Source organism: Saccostrea cucullata, unplaced genomic scaffold (genome assembly GCF_032062105.1).
Source record: "Saccostrea cucullata isolate Sc308-1 unplaced genomic scaffold, CSIRO_AGI_Scuc_v1 ctg190, whole genome shotgun sequence".
Classification (NCBI taxonomy): Eukaryota; Metazoa; Mollusca; class Bivalvia; order Ostreida; family Ostreidae; genus Saccostrea; species Saccostrea cuccullata.
In genome coordinates this window covers 404,355-420,499 of record NW_026931523.1, presented here as the reverse complement: position 1 = coordinate 420,499, position 16,145 = coordinate 404,355, and the positions used below count along the sequence as shown (strand labels likewise).

Genomic DNA, 16,145 nt, shown 5'->3' with positions numbered 1-16,145 from the left:
CACAGAGTCTGAAACATCTGTTTCATATTTAGATATTTAAAATATTTGAACAACTTAGCTCTATGGTTAACGAGATGATTTTAACTTTTTTATTGTCAACTTTCTTTATGCAGCAATATACCTTCATCACCTGCATACGGAGTTAATATATCACAGTTTTTTGATATGCAAGAGCATGCTCTACGTATGAACAATTTCTAAAACGAGGATAATCATTGACAAAGAAGTTGATGAAACAAGAATCTCAGTAGTTTCGTTTAAAGTCATAATTTATTAGGTTCTGTGTTCTATTCAAAGACCTTGTCAGAAAATATAATTTATCATTGAGTCAGATGCTGACTGACATTTTCCATATTATTTGTACTCAATTAGTATACCCCACTTGAAAAACGGGATGGTATATGGTTATCGGTATGTCCGTCCGTCTGTTACGCCTTGAGGTACATGTACCCGTCTCTTATCCGCAACACATCTCATACCACTGAATGAAATTTCATGAAACTTTCACACAATCTTTATCATATAATGCCATTGTGCACTTTCTATTTTACTTTTTGATCGACACATATTTTGGGTTTCCCAGAGCAAAACATAGACACTGCCATAATATTTATATGGGTGGCCGGGGTATCATTTAGTGAGCTCATTGCTCAAAGTACCTCTAGGTTATACACTGAGTTGTCGACTCATGATGACTCTCTTTAAATATTTAAATAAGTTTACTGTTTTGATGAATAATTGATTTTAAAAAGAAATTAATATATGGGTTATTTTGATTTTTACAAAGTTTAAGGATTATAAAAATATACTCTAAAAATAGTCAGCAATAATATTAGGCCATTTTTTTATCACTTGTTTTTCAATATTTTTTTTTTTTTTGAAAAAATAGGGTAGGTCGGTCGAAAAAAAGATAGTTGAAAAGTTGTCGTAGTAAACAGATTACGATAGAGTACTTAGAGTACACTAGTATTAAATATTTCAAAAACTTCTACATGCAATTTAACTCCTTTTTGTATGCCATTTTACTTAAGTTTAACATAATGACATATTTTAAATGTATTAAGATGTATGTTCTCCGTAGTTTATTAGCAATTTTAACTTTTGATTGATGTTGCGATGTATCGTTATGATCCTGATCTAATTTAATTTCAAATGGTTCCCTGTCAATGTGAAAAATATTTACGTAATTCAATCAATTTAATTTTTGATAAATTAAATTTAGTTGATCGCAACTACCATAATGGCAATTAAAATTAATTTAAAAAGTTTAATTCTCACTTGTAAGGCATGTGAATCATATATAAATAGCAGTTTTGATAGAAATTTCAAATGAAAATAAATTCAAATCATCATAATATGGTTTCTCAGCTGGCATTTAACTTCATGACCATTACTGTTTTCCATTAACAGAAGAATGGAGGAAATTCGGAATGGAGAAAAAAGATCATTTTTGGAAGTAAACAAGTCAAGAAGAATTGCAAAATAGATATGATTGTGGATATTTAATAAGAATAGAAGCATACGGTATTAAAAATTTTCATGTATTAAAATTTTTCATTTATTGAAGATATCACATTAGATCAGAGAACAAGCCCTCACCCCAGACGGTCACATGGACCGGTAGTACAATATGTACAGTGAATTACATCTAAGGAATTTCGATTTTTTAATCAATTTTACCAGCAGGACAAATGGTTTTAGGAAACACTGTATTGATGACATGCTCCTTTCCATGATCGTCACCATTTTTGCAGCATTTGACAATTTTTCCCCAAAGTTTAGCTTCGTATTTTTCGGCGGTAATTTCAATTGTAAAAAAAAAAAACCTAACAAAAATTTTATTTTTTTTTTCAATTTCTGAAATTTTAGGTCGGCGATCTTGAAAAACAACTTATAAAAAAATGGCCTTACATCAGTTGAAGAAAGTCAAAATCAGTTATGGATGAATAATAGCAGATAATTGAATCGTTACATAGAACACACGGTCGGTGTGACTGGGGATGTTTACTACTTAATGAGACTTGATTCCAATATCTGATTTTCAAAAATCCTTGTTAGCACAATTTTTATGCCCCCCTTCGAAGAAGGAAGGGCATATTGCTTTGCTGCTGTCCGTCGGTCTGTCGGTCCACTTAGTTTCCGTTCATTTCTTCACAAGCGTTGCACATACTGAAATGAATTTTGGTATACAGATGTATCAGATGAATACCTAGGCCAAGTTCTGTTTTGGGTACGATCGTGCCATTTTTTACAGAGTTATGCCCTTTGGACTTAGAAAAAATCCAATTATAATCTAAGCATTTGTCCTTAAGGAGATATGAGTGGACATGTATCCAGTTAAAGATAATTAATGAGCTTAGTGTGGGAAGTTGGGCATCTCTGATCATGTGTTGTCTTTATCTCCTGAGAATTCGATAACAGAAGGAAAGATCTCTGCTCTCTTATTCTCTTAATTGTAATTTATTGCTTGTCAAAACATTTACATGTATTTACCAGCCTTTTTATGTACCCCCCCCCCCCCTTCAAAGAAGGGAGGGCATATATTGCTTTGCTGCTGTCTGTTGGTCCATTTAAGTAAATAAAAAAAACTAAGTCTTTTTAATTTTAAATTTCATAATCCTAAAAATGTAAAAATATTGTTGTATCCTTCTTCAAAAAATGTTAAATTAAGTAAAAACTAATTTTTTCATATTCATATACTTTACAGCAATCTGTAACAAATGTTAATGTTTTGAGAGGAATTCAGTTTGTCCCATGGGCATAATTATCAAGCACTGGTCAAGAAGAAATTTGCAGGTCAAATCAGAGAGAAATTAATGAGTTTATTGTCAGGAGCTAATTGGTAGTCTAAAGCAAGAGCACCATCTTAATTAATCTCTTGGGAGTTGGGTAAAAAGAAATGGCCTCATAGTTGCTTGTGTTAATTAAGAGTTCTTGATGTTCAGATAAAGATCTTTCAATAGGAGTAGTGTAATTAAAACAAATTGATGTTTTAGTGTATGATTAAAACTAAATTTTATTGTATAATATAATGAAAACTAATTATGCCCTCCTTTGAAGGAGGGAGGGCATATTGCTTTGCTGCTATCTGTTGGTATGTTGGTCTGTCGGTCCACTTAGTTTCCAGTCATTTTCTTTGCAACCGTTGCACATACTGAAATGAATTTTGATATACAGATATATCACATGAAAATCTATATCAACTTCAGTTTTGGGTATGATCGCACCATTTTTTACAGAGTTATGTTCCTTAGACTTAGAAAAATTCCTGTTATTTGCAGTTTCTGTTCATTTTCTTTGCAACTGTTGCACATACTGAAATGAAATTAAGCATACAGATTTATCATAGATATCTAGGTCAAGTTCTGTTTTGGGTACGATTGCACCATTTTTGACACAGTTATGCCCCTTGGACTTTGAAGAAATTTCAAATTATTTGCAGTTCCTTTCATTTTCTTTGCAGAGGTTGCACATACTGAAATGAAATTTGGTATACAAATGTATCAGATAAATATTTTGGTCAAGTTATGTTTTGTGTATGATCGTACCATTTTTGACAGAGTTATGCTTTTTGGACTTGTAAAAATTCCACTTTGGGGAGAGGGGGGCATAAGTGTTTTACAAACATCTCTTGTTAATGTTTAAATTGATTTGTGATCAAATCACCGTATCGTATTTTTAAATTTCCTGATGGAAATGCAGAAGCAAATTTATAACTACAGTATTACAATTGACTGTTGACAACACTAAACAATTAAAGGTACTTGGACACAGATTTGAAGTTAATATTTTCTCCATAATATCATGAATTATGTATTCTAATAGCATTTCACTCAAAAATTGATTAAAAATCTTATTTTGTTGAAAAGATATTGAAATTTCAAAATTTTCGGCGGGTTTGATTGACATATCCTTGCACTCTCACCAATTTAACTTTATTCTTAATCCTTAGGAAAAATGGCATTCTCGTTCTGTATAAGTGAAAAATATTAATACTATAATCCAGAAAATTCAGAGTAGACACGTTCGAAAGCAAAACAAACACACAATATATGTCAGTCCGTGCAATTGTGGTAAGCAGACTGTGACGATTAAAAGCACCCGGTGAATTCTAAACATAAACAATAATAGAAAAAGGGTCCTGTTTACAAAAACTGTGTACATAACACGAGTGTGATCGATTTGCAAAACTCTGTACGCATCTCTTAGTTCGGAATGACGATACTTGTGAAGGTGTTTTGCTTTCTAACATTTCTACTCTAAATAAAATTATTTTTCTTGAGAAAAGTTTTCATATATCTCATTAAAACACATCAAAATCGCCACTTTTCCTTAGGATTAAGAAAAAGTTAAAATTTGTGAAAGTGCAAGGATGTGTCAATCAAACCCGCCAAAAAATTTTAAGTTCTAATAACTTTTAAATGAAATAAGATTTTAAATAATTTTTTGCATGAAATGCTATTAAAATATATAATTTGTGATATTATACAGAAAAAAATGAGAAAATATTAACTTCAAATCTGTGTCCAAGTACCTTTAATATGATACTAAGCACTGCTGGTAATCGAGAAAATCTTGTTTTCGGACACCAGCTACTATTGGCACCTGTGAAATATCTATTGATATGCATATTTTTTTATATAAGACATTTAAAATCACTTTCTATAAAGCACATTTATTTAAAAGTTAAGCGATTGGATAGTTTTATACTCCAAAATGCTCAATATCGAATTATTACATGTAAACGGCTATTTACTTCATGTTTTTGATGTACTCGCATTCGAATGATGTATTAAGTGCTACAGGACTGATTGGACAGCTAAATGTGTTAATTTAACATTAATTCTACGTTATTTAATGCCCCGGACAAAAACAGTGTGCTTTAAATGAATTATTTCCATGGAATTAGTCCATAACTAGCAAATTCATTTCGAAGGTGCTACAATTGGTTTCTGTATAATTTTGACACAGGCGACTTTTTATTTGTGTAAATGCGACAACTGGTTTACGTGTCTGAGACTGTTGATTTATGTTAATTAAAATTTAATGAATATTATGAAAATGATAAAAATTGCATGAGAAGAATAGTAGTTTTTGTAGTTTATAGACATTTCTGACTATTTCTTGAAGCAATACGAAATGTCTAATCAATTCTTCTTACGGATACTGTGTTTTTGGATATATATATATAACCATATATATATGATGGCATGCAGGCCCACGTTCTTGATGATGGTAACCAAACTGCTTCCTTTGAGGTCACAAATGGTGTCAAGCAAGGCTGTGTTCTTGCCCCTACGCTGTTCGAGATCAGCTTGATGTTCACAGCTATGCTGACAGACGCTTTTTCGGAGAATGATCCAGGCATTGACATCAGATACCATACAGATGGGGGAGTCTTCAATCCGCAACGTCTGAGAGCGAAGACCAAGGTCCATATTGAAAGGCTGAGAGACTTTATTTGCAGACGATTGCGCCCTAAATGCATCCACAGAGGCTGACATGCAAACAAGCTTGAACAGGTTTTCGGATGCTTGTGACAACTTTGGTTTGACAATAAGCACTAAGAAAACTGAAGTCATGTTCCAGCCGGCACCAAACCTCTCTTATACTGAGCCCAACATCTACATCAAATCTGAGCGCCTCAAACCTGTGGAAAAGTTTACATATCTTGGCTGCACACTATCCAGAAATGTCCATATTGATGATGAAGTTAACTCACGCATAGCTAAAGCAAGCTCTGCCTTTGGTCGCCTAAACAAAGCAGTATGGGGCCGACGAGGCATTACCACAACAACAAAGCTGAGTGTGTACAGAGCAGTTGTACTGACAACTTTACTTTATGCCTGTGAGACTTGGACGGTGTACTCAAGACACACCAGGAAACTAAACCATTTCCATACAGTTTGTCTCCGGAAAATATTGGGCATTAAATGGCAAGACAGGATCCCAGATACAGAGGTTCTTAACCGGGCAAATATGTACAGCATCGATACCATCCTACGTTCAAGTAAACTCCGATGGGCTGCATTGTAGAATGGACGACTCGCGCATCCCGAATCAGCTCCTATATGGCGAGTAAGTAAATGGTAAACGTTCCAGGGGTGGACAGAAAAAAGATACAAAGATTCCCAAAAGTGTCCATGAAGCTGTTCCATATAGAACCTACAAAATGGGAAAACCTAGCGCTTGATCGCAGTGCCTGGCGCTCAAGCGTGATGATGGGGCAAACCAGTATCAAAAAGAGATGAAGCAACTGGCTGAGCAAAAACGCACAAAGCGAAAGGAGAGAGCAGCCTCTGTTGACACTCCACTAGGACCCTCATGCCCAGTTTGTGGAAGGACGTTCCATGCAAAGATTGGACTTACCAGCCATCTTCGCATTCACAAAAACTAACAGACGAGATGTTATTATGGTCATCTTATATATATATATATATATATATATATATATATATATATATATATATATATATATATATATATATATATATATATATATATATATATATATATATACATATATATAACTTTACTTTAGAATAGATTGATATGGTTTAAATGAGCAAGATGATAACATCGAAAATTTTAAATCTATACCAGGTATACATATACAGGGTGTCCCAAAACATATGTTACACTTTTAATCACCTATAACTTTATCAAATTAATAGCATTCACAAAGATATTTTGTCAGCTTCTAAAGTATTACCATACATTTAATCTGACAAACATTCGAAAACTTTCTATTTAAGAGTCAGGTAATTATGATGTCCTAATGACGTCATCATATTTTGATATGGGACCTTCATGTGCAGAGCTGGTAGAAATTGTAAAATTTATTATCGGTCTAAAATTGCTACTTTAGTCATTAGTACCATAAGAAAACAACATCTTGTTATGAAAGTCCTCAACAGAATACTAATTTACATTGTGAAGGTATTTGAAGATAAACTGTTAGATTCCATGTTATATTTACAGCTTGGTAAATAAAAACTTCAGGAATTGTTTTCAAACAATTTCAATTCAATGGACGTCATTTAGAACATGTTGTTAAATGACATATGTTATTCTAAAGAAAAAATATTGATGATAAATAAGGAAACTGCGGCAACTGTATGTTTCACAAAAAATTTATAACAATTTTATTATATATTTTAAATTTCATTATTTTAACTTGAGGCATAAAATTTTTATAACAGTTTAAAAGTGTAACATATGTTTTGGGACACCCTGTATGATTGTTGTGATCAAGCGATCAAACTCTTTAAAGCAGTAAACGAATGCGCAATGGTGATATTTTCCTTGCAATTTATACTTATTCAAAGCACAATGGCTAGCATCCTCAGAATTGTGTTGCATGCAGTCTACATTCATCCAGTAACATCTCATGCTCTTAAACGTAGCATTCAAGTTGGGGTGTACTTTAACTCCCATTATTATTATGCATTTCAATTACTGTTCTCTTGTACATGTCGGTTATATTATATCAGTTACAGCTAATAAAAGTTTGACTGCAACTTCCCATCCCGAATTTGAGAAAATAGAACAATTCTACATTTTCTTGATTATTTGCTGAATGTCTATATATAAAAATATGTTACTATAGGTAGAAATGGAAAATATCCTTAAACGTTATTAATTCTTGTACATTTACGTTCAAGTTTTATAATACTTGTTGGTCACCTTCTGTAAACAACAAATAAAGGCTGTTGTCTGCACGTTGTACATGCCAAACGTGATATAAAAGCGCAAAATTCTACATTTTCTCGAGAATTTGCAGTATGTCTATTTTTAAACATGTGTTACTATAAAAAGAAATGGAAACCTCTGCTTCTCATTCTGTATTTCAGATAATGTAATCTTTTACTTCTTAGTCAGCATATGCCAGTAACAGTTAATAACAGCTAGTCTTCAATAGCTCATCCGTAATGTGAGAAAAGAGTATTTAACTACATTTTCATGATATTTTGTCGTACGTCTATTTTTAAACTGGTGTTTCTACGGAAATAATGCTTACAGAGCAAAGATTACATTAATTAAAAAGTGAGAGTTCTCACATATACTGTTAAAACATCTAGCAAGAATGTAAATACTTTTAAAAGTAGAACTCTATTTGCTCAATTACCACGGAGACATTAATTTGTGATTACCAATGCGAGGACGCATATTTTTCGAAGGCATGGATAATGTAATGAATAAAGAATAGTAAAGTGGATAGAAATAGGTTTCAAATCACCCAATCAAATCATATTATGTGCAGCCAATCAGAGTTGATATTTTAGCCAATCAAATCATTATAATTTATTAACCAATGAGTAGCAATTAGGCGTATGAGAAATAGTATAAATACAGGGATCAATCTTGTTTCGTTTACTTTTGGTGTAACTCTTTGTCGGAGTTAGGTGACCCGGGAAGGGTACCTGGGCTGTGTTGGGAAACAACAGAATTGTTAGTTAGACCACTCAGCCCAGGGACCCAGGTCCCTTGTGTCTTAGTGACTAGCTATGGTGTCTTGGTGACTTTAGCTTGTGTCTTACCAAAAGTCATGTCCTGTTGATATATGTAGCTATGGTGTCTTGGTGACTTTAGCTTGTGTTTGAGTGTCTTAAGATGTAATTGTGACTCAGTGACTTTTTTTAGGGTGTGTTTTAGGTAGTTGCAGACTGTGTTGGGAAACAATAGAATTGATTGTTAAACCACTCAGTCTGCAACTACAGTAATATATCTTCATATTTGATTATTTGCTTGATCGTTAGTGATTCAATTGTGGTTGATTCTTTTCTTATTATTCGTCGTCGTTAAGTTCATATTTGTTTGCTAATCATTTATCCAGATAAGACTGAGGAAAAAGTTTATATAGTGACATTCAGTCAGTTGTTCGCCTTTGTTATTGAAGTTTGTTTTAATTCGCTTTAAACGTAATTCTTCGGAAGGAAACCTAAGCGGACCTATTGATAACCCTTTGTACTTTGTAAAAACGTTAAATATACATGTAGATTATATTTGCCGCATTGGCATATTTATTTTTTAGTGCAATCTTTTTCCTGTATACTTACTGTTTTTATTTTTTTTTACAATTATTTGTTTATCTGTAAATCTTGGGGATCAATATATTGATATGTATTTGTGCGATCACCTTTTGATCTGATCCCCTATCATGTGATGTATATAGGAGTCTTTTTCTCGTCATTTTAATAAATGAAATTTTCATCTCAACAATGGTGTTGATTTTATATTATTATAACTCAGCAAAATAGAGCTTCGGAGAGATTGTGCAGCAAGAGTAAACATAAATACATAAAACCAAGAATTTCAGACACTGGAAGAATATGTTTAACACAAACAATTAAAACATATATTGATACTAAGAAAATAAGGAATTCAGTGAAATATAATTAGCTTTTTTGAAAAAAAATTCTCTGAAAAAGTATTTTACATTAACCATTTAAATGACAAGGCAATAAGTTTAGGGTCCTAATACCACAGTCCGAATTTATCTGGCTCAGAGTTAATCTCACACCGCTGAATGTAAACAAACAGGACAGTCTGGTTCCCTCTCCTGTTTGTTGAGAACTAGGCCACAATAACAATGGACATAAAAATGAACTATGTTATTTGGCTTATGACTGAAGTTTTCAGTCAATACTATAATTTGTACGGATAAAGGTCATAAGTTTACAGTCAATACTAGAATTTGTACGGATAAAACTTCGTTTCATTTCTGTTGCATTATTTAGCGTTTTTGTTAATATCTGTCGCGGTTAAGAGTAAGCACAATATTTTTACACGAATTTTAATTTGGCGACTATGAGGTAGACTTCTTGTATTGAACAGGCTGACATAAGCCGACAATTGCTCTTTGAACTCTAAACCCGGCTAAAATGGAATATAACAGAGAAATCACCTCACAATATATCCATCCAGTAAAAGGATCAAACCATGTACCTCTGTCAATAAAACAGATGATACGTTTTTTACGTCATTAATAATAATCGCCACTTTAGAATACCTCGGTGTTTTAAACACAAGTGTAGTACTTATCAAAGAACTTAAAACATTGCTGTGATGTCATTCCTTTGTTCTTGTAGTATAAAAAATTACCTATGGCAGTCCGATATTAGTGAGCAGTCTGATATTAATTAATCTTAATATCAGACTGTCTAAGTACTGATATCCTTCAGAATCAGACTGCTACTGAACAAAAGAAATAAAAAGTTTGATAATTTAACAAACAGCGATTTAAATTTCTCACATAGAATGATGATTTAGAAAACATTTGCAAAATAAAAAAAAAACTTTCAATTACACTGAATATACTGTAACAGGAAGGAGAATGTGTGGAAGACCAGTTAATGCAAATAAATAAAAAAAATAAACCCAAAAAACCCCCAAAAAACAACCAAAAACCGGTAAACTTCTATTAAACTAATTAAAAAGTTAAAAAGTGTTTCAACCCCTTTCTCTGGTTTTTGAATAGGAGTGGGCGCACTGGGAGTCACAAGAGAAGCACAGAAACTTTCAAAACTTTAGACACTATTATAAAGAACAACATTCAAACAATTTGAATTCATTTTTCTCATAGAAAGAAAAATGCCTCTGCAAAATAAAGGTAACTGGGCCTAGAATATAATAATTAATACTTAATTTGACAGATTTGCAACAAATTTTGAAATTTGAAGATTTTCAAAGTTTCCCTCAAAATTCTTGGATTATTGATTTTGTTTGTTTTTTGTTTTTTTTGTAACGGAACATCAAAAACAAAGGTATATGTAGATGCTTATGGACATGCGCAATGTACCTTACCTATTGATAATTTTTCAAGATATTCTAAATTTAAACTTATAATACCAACACATGTTCTTAAACAAAAATTTAGCATGCGTAACCAGGGGTTTTGAAAAGATATCAAAGAAGTCGGTTCACTTTATGCATAATATGTCCCTGTAGATATACCAATTAATTGATCAACAATTAATTTTCTATTTGAAGCATTGAAATAAAATAGAGACTTGGTGCTTTCATTTCCTATTAAAAGAATTGTTCTAAAAGTCCAGGTCTTGGAGAACTGGCATTATGAAATTGCAATGTTTTTGAAATTTTAGGTAAACAGGTATAATTGAGTACTTTCTGTGAATAAAAATGGTATCAGCGCACTCTCTGATCTAAAAAATAAAACATGTCGATTGATCCTCAGAAACAATTCTATCATTTACTAGTTGCATATTTTAGATCAGAGGTTGCGCTCTATATTAAATCTAATAAAATAGCTTTAAAAATTGACCGTTTTTGTAAACTTTTCAAGAATATGAGGAAATTGACGCATTTCGTGACGTCATAATGCATTGACTCGCAAGAAAATGACGTCATTTTTTATAGATACGTAGTTACCAAAGATCTAAGTAATATCTAATGGATTTTTAAGTAAAAATATCCACTTTCAGTTTTTCAGAAATTCACAGGGCCAAATTACGCAAACCTGAACCTTGTTCTTTATAAATCTATGCATTGTTCAAAGAAAAATATATAAAAATTACAAAACACAAATTCCATATTTTTTTTCATCAAAAATTGTTTTAGAAGAGGTGTACAAATCCATAAATAGACATTAAAAATATTTCACACAGGTCCTTCATTTAGTGGAACTCTTCAACTCCAGGGGAGAACCCAATAAAGTTCAAACTATGTTCCGTATGACCTTAATATGAAAAAAAGAAATGAAATAATGTACCTTCAGCATCCGCTTAATTTTCTGTGCTATAATTCTTCATTTCTGCATTTTCCATTCCATTTCAAAATTAATGAATATTTTGTCCCCACTTTCCTTATCAGATTCTTTCAAATACTTTCTTCAGTGAAACCAAATCCCTTAGTACTGAGTACTTTTCATTTAAGCCTACATTCTTAAAAGAATTGGTTCAGTGGTCATTAACACCTTCACTGATAAAAATAACCAGTGAAAGTCACTGGGAAGACTAGTATTTACTGTCCATACAATCACTACCTTAAAAGTAGTTTTACTAGGTATTAGGTAGATTTGCAGATAACATAAGTAAATCTAAGCATTCATAAGTAACTTTCACCAGGTATTTAAGTATCTTTACGACCACTACTCCACTTTTAACTATCTTAGCTAGTAAACAGATTTATTACTAATCACTGTCCATACAATCACTACCTTAAAAGTAGTTTAACTGGGTAATTTTATCAGTGTTTGTCTTTTGTTCTAATATCGGACTGTCTCAGGTAAATCAAAAGCAATGTTTTAAGTACGATATATGCCTCATACAATTCTGTATTAAAAAATATCAGACAGTTTTCGGCCCTAACGGGCCTCAAACTGTCTGATATTTTTTAACACAGAACTGCATTCGGCATATATCCAATACTTATATTACGTTCAACTGAGTGTTGATTGTTAATGCAGTGTTTGATCTTTTTTATCAACAAAATCTTTTAATCTTTTATATGGAAGATTGTTTATCTTATAAAGGTGACATTGAGACAGATTTAGCAGTGATTAAACATTTTTGTTCCGCTTCAAAAACTGACATATGCTCTAAACCCTTTACCTTGTATGGGTAAATATGTCAGATCGATTATTATTTTTGGTGATCTCCCCCTCCAGATTTCTTATACGGTGAGTGCGTGTGTGTATGTGTGGGTGTAAGGTATACATGTAACTAGTCAAGATAAATTTATTTATTTATTTCTTCTGTGAATATTTCAAACAAATGAACACATTACAATGTATTATTTGACAATTGAAATCCTAAGTTAACACATTTATTATACAATACAAATGAAAATTCATCGAATACAAATAAGAAATTTTACAATACAAATCAGAACTTTTTTAGATATAATGTAGATGAAAAATATATAATGAAAACAACAAAAGACCCATGGACCCCATCGCTCACCTGAGCACACAGGGAATGTAAAAACACAAATCAGCTCAGTATTGAAAGTTACTTGGGGAAATTGATTTTCTACTACTTGAGAATGCCGTATATCATTAATACATAACTGTATATCCATGTCAATCTGGAAAAGACGATTTTTAAAGATAGATTTTTCGAACACATTATTTAATAAAAAAAAATGAAATACCCTCCCTACCAATTCACCCAAACATCCTTTGAATAAGTTTAAATCTTCACTAATGTAGATGCTAACGTGCCAATTTGACTCAACATGACTTTTCTGTTTTGAAAGATATATTTTCCTTTGTCTTCTTATGTAAAATTTTGATCCATCATTGTGGCCAAACTCTTACACCGGGGAGGCCTTGATATGAACAGACCAAATCAAACCACATGAGGATAATTCAACAAGTTTCATATTTACAAGAAGTGTTTGGGAAACCCTGTTCACCCGGCGGCAATAAACTTCCAAAAAGCCTTTTGAAAAGATATAGGTAGAAGGATATGGAAATAACGAACAGTATTCAATCTCAACGTCCATTAAACAAATATACAAAATAAGAGCAGAGCAAACACGGACCTCCGAAACATCAGAGGTGGGATCAGGTGCCATGGAGGAGTGAGCATCCCCTGCCGACCGGTCACACCCGCCGTGTGCTCGTTGTCATAATCAGGAAAAAACGGAAAAAATCCGTGGTAAATTCAGTGTTTAAATAATGGACTAATAATTAGTATGAAAAACGTCAGTCAGCATTTGACTCAATGATAATATTTTTTGCTGACAAGGTCATTGTATTGACCATAGAATTTACGAAATGATGATTTAAAACGAGACTGTTAATATTCTTGCTTCACCAACTTGCTTGTCAATAATTTACCTCGTTTAGGAAATTGTTCATACGTAGAGCATGCTCTTGCGTATCGAATCAACTGAGATATAAATACTCCGTATCCAGGTGATGAAGGTATATTGCTGAATAAGTAAGGGAAGTTGACGATAGAAAAGTTAAAGTCATCACGTTTATCATATAGCTTGGTTGTTAGATTACCATTAGTGTCTTTTTCAAGTAAAATATCCAAGTATGAAGCAGAAGTGTCGGACTCTGTAGTATCTTTTATCTCGAGCTCACCAGGATATATCGTGTCGACGTAGGAAATGAAATTATCATTATTAATTGACAATACGTCGTCGATATATCTACATGTCGAGTTGAGGGCCACAGCAAGTGTTTTATTCTTTTCACGTAAAAGATTTTGCATAAATTCAGCTTCATATGATATAAAAATAAGTCTGCTAATAACTAAGTCTGCTAAGTCAAGTCCACAATGTCATTGACGTTGGTATTATTTGAAAGTACCTAATTCATGGAGTATGCATACCAAATATTACGTCTCTTATTGTTCAGAAGTTATTGCGAATGTTCAAAAAAGATGTTTTAGCATATTTGTCATAGTCGAAATAATGCATTGTTACAACGCTCTTTGAAAAATTTCAAAGTACGTTTGAATTTGGGACCAAGCTAACATACATTGAATTTTTTTTTCAAAGTGCGTTAATATCGACCATATTAACGCACTTTGAAAAAAATGTAAAGATTGATCAATATTCCTTCGCATAATCGGTATGATAAATAACAGATCCTAGTTGGTTTTATAACTTTTTTATGATAAAGTCACTGTAGGACCTGAGATATTGACGTTTTAAATATTAAAGGTTTTGATAAAAAACATAAAAAAAATTAAAGGGTCTTGAAAAAAAAAGAGTGACGATTGTTTATGTTCATTAATTCGTTTCTTCTTTTTATTTTTTAAATTGAAGTCTTTCATAACTAGTTGTAAAGGTGTATGGGGGCACTAACAGAGGGCAGCTTTAAGCAACTTAGCATTCATCATAATTAAAAGGGACCAATTTGATTGTTCAAAACTATGGAAATTCTTTCTTTCCCACGCGTTTTACTGTATATAAAACTTTCTAGCTTTAATTTGTTTTAATTAACTCATTTATTATTGGAAGTTTTCAAGGTCATACCAGTTAAGTAAATACATAATTATATGAATGCTTTGAATATAGCATAGGCATCGAGACTGGGCGAAGGGCCAGGGGAGGGGAAGGAAGGGGAGGCTAAGTCCCCAACCTATTTTGGAAAGATATATAGATTGTATAAGCATTGAAAATTCAGCGTACCCTTTTTAGATTTATTGCTCCCCTCCCCCGTTTATTACAGACACTTATGTATTGGAAAGATAAAGATTTGGATTGAGGGATCTTATACCCGTCTTCTCCTCTTTTCGACGGGAGTAAATCAATTCATTTATGAGGTTAGGGTTAGGCTTAGTTTTTTGAAAAATAAATAACAAAATAAAATTCATTACTAAAATATGATTTTTTTTAAAAGTGCGTTAAGTGTCTCCATGATAAAATATATTGATGTAGGCTCTTAACACACTTTGCCAATTTTTTTTTAAAGTGCGTTAAGAAGGTCCCAAATTTAACGCACTTTGAAAAAAATTTTCAAAGTGCGTTGATTTTGTCCCAATTTTAACGCACTTAGAAATTTTTTTTCAAGGTGCGTAATTTTTTCAAAGTGCGTTGCCACAATGCATTTTTACCATTTATACATGTAACCTATATAACCCCTTCCTAACACTTAACCCCCGATCCTGGGGCCATAAATTTTACAGTGATTTTACAAATATTAACAATGGTCAATAAATTGTATTCATGGTTAATAATGCATTATGTACGTATCATGTCGGAATTTTAAGCCAAGTGTTAAGGAACATGATGTACCATTAAAATGAAAATTCACTTTAAATAATACTGCATCTATAGAGAAATGTCACCCTCACTCTAATTATTTCATAAAGACTTTCTCATGGATACCACATACCCCTAAATAAGAGATTGACCCATTTGCATCACCTCCTACATGTGTACAGGTAATGCGCGGATCTTTCTAAACCGTTGAAATTTGTTTGGAACGGCTTTCCTTCCTTTTCCAATGGTCATTATGCCCATGTTTTGTGTTTTCTTATTTAAACCGATTGTTAAAAAAATGACATTGGTTACAAAAAGATGCTGATTACACAAACACGTGCAGTAAAGTACCCATTTACTGTTTTTTAAGCTTCATAAAGGGACGTTGGTTTTCATTCGTGATAATTGACTTTTTTTTAACACTCATTGGGTATAATAATTTGAAAATATCATGCCATTCT

General features: G+C 32.4%; 1 protein-coding gene across 1 annotated transcript; it reads left to right on the top strand.

Annotated features, from left to right (window-relative positions):
• Positions 1 to 5,502: 5,502 nt before the first annotated feature.
• Positions 5,503 to 6,397, top strand: LOC134232822 (uncharacterized). The gene is made up of 2 exons (XM_062714798.1): positions 5,503 to 5,973; positions 6,200 to 6,397. Exons 1-2 carry the CDS (start codon positions 5,503 to 5,505, stop codon positions 6,395 to 6,397), a joined length of 669 nt encoding a protein of 222 aa, XP_062570782.1.
• The last annotated feature ends 9,748 nt before the right edge of the window (positions 6,398 to 16,145 follow it).

What these genes read in the sequence shown, in the direction of transcription:
- LOC134232822 (XM_062714798.1), top strand. Translation starts at nt 5,503, where the DNA reads ATGCAAACAAGCTTGAACAGGTTTTCGGATGCTTGTGACAACTTTGGT. An exon ending in ATACAGAGGTTCTTAACCGG is followed by an intron (nt 5,974 to 6,199) that starts GCAAATATGTAC and finishes GCTTGATCGCAG; the next exon opens with TGCCTGGCGCTCAAGCGTGA.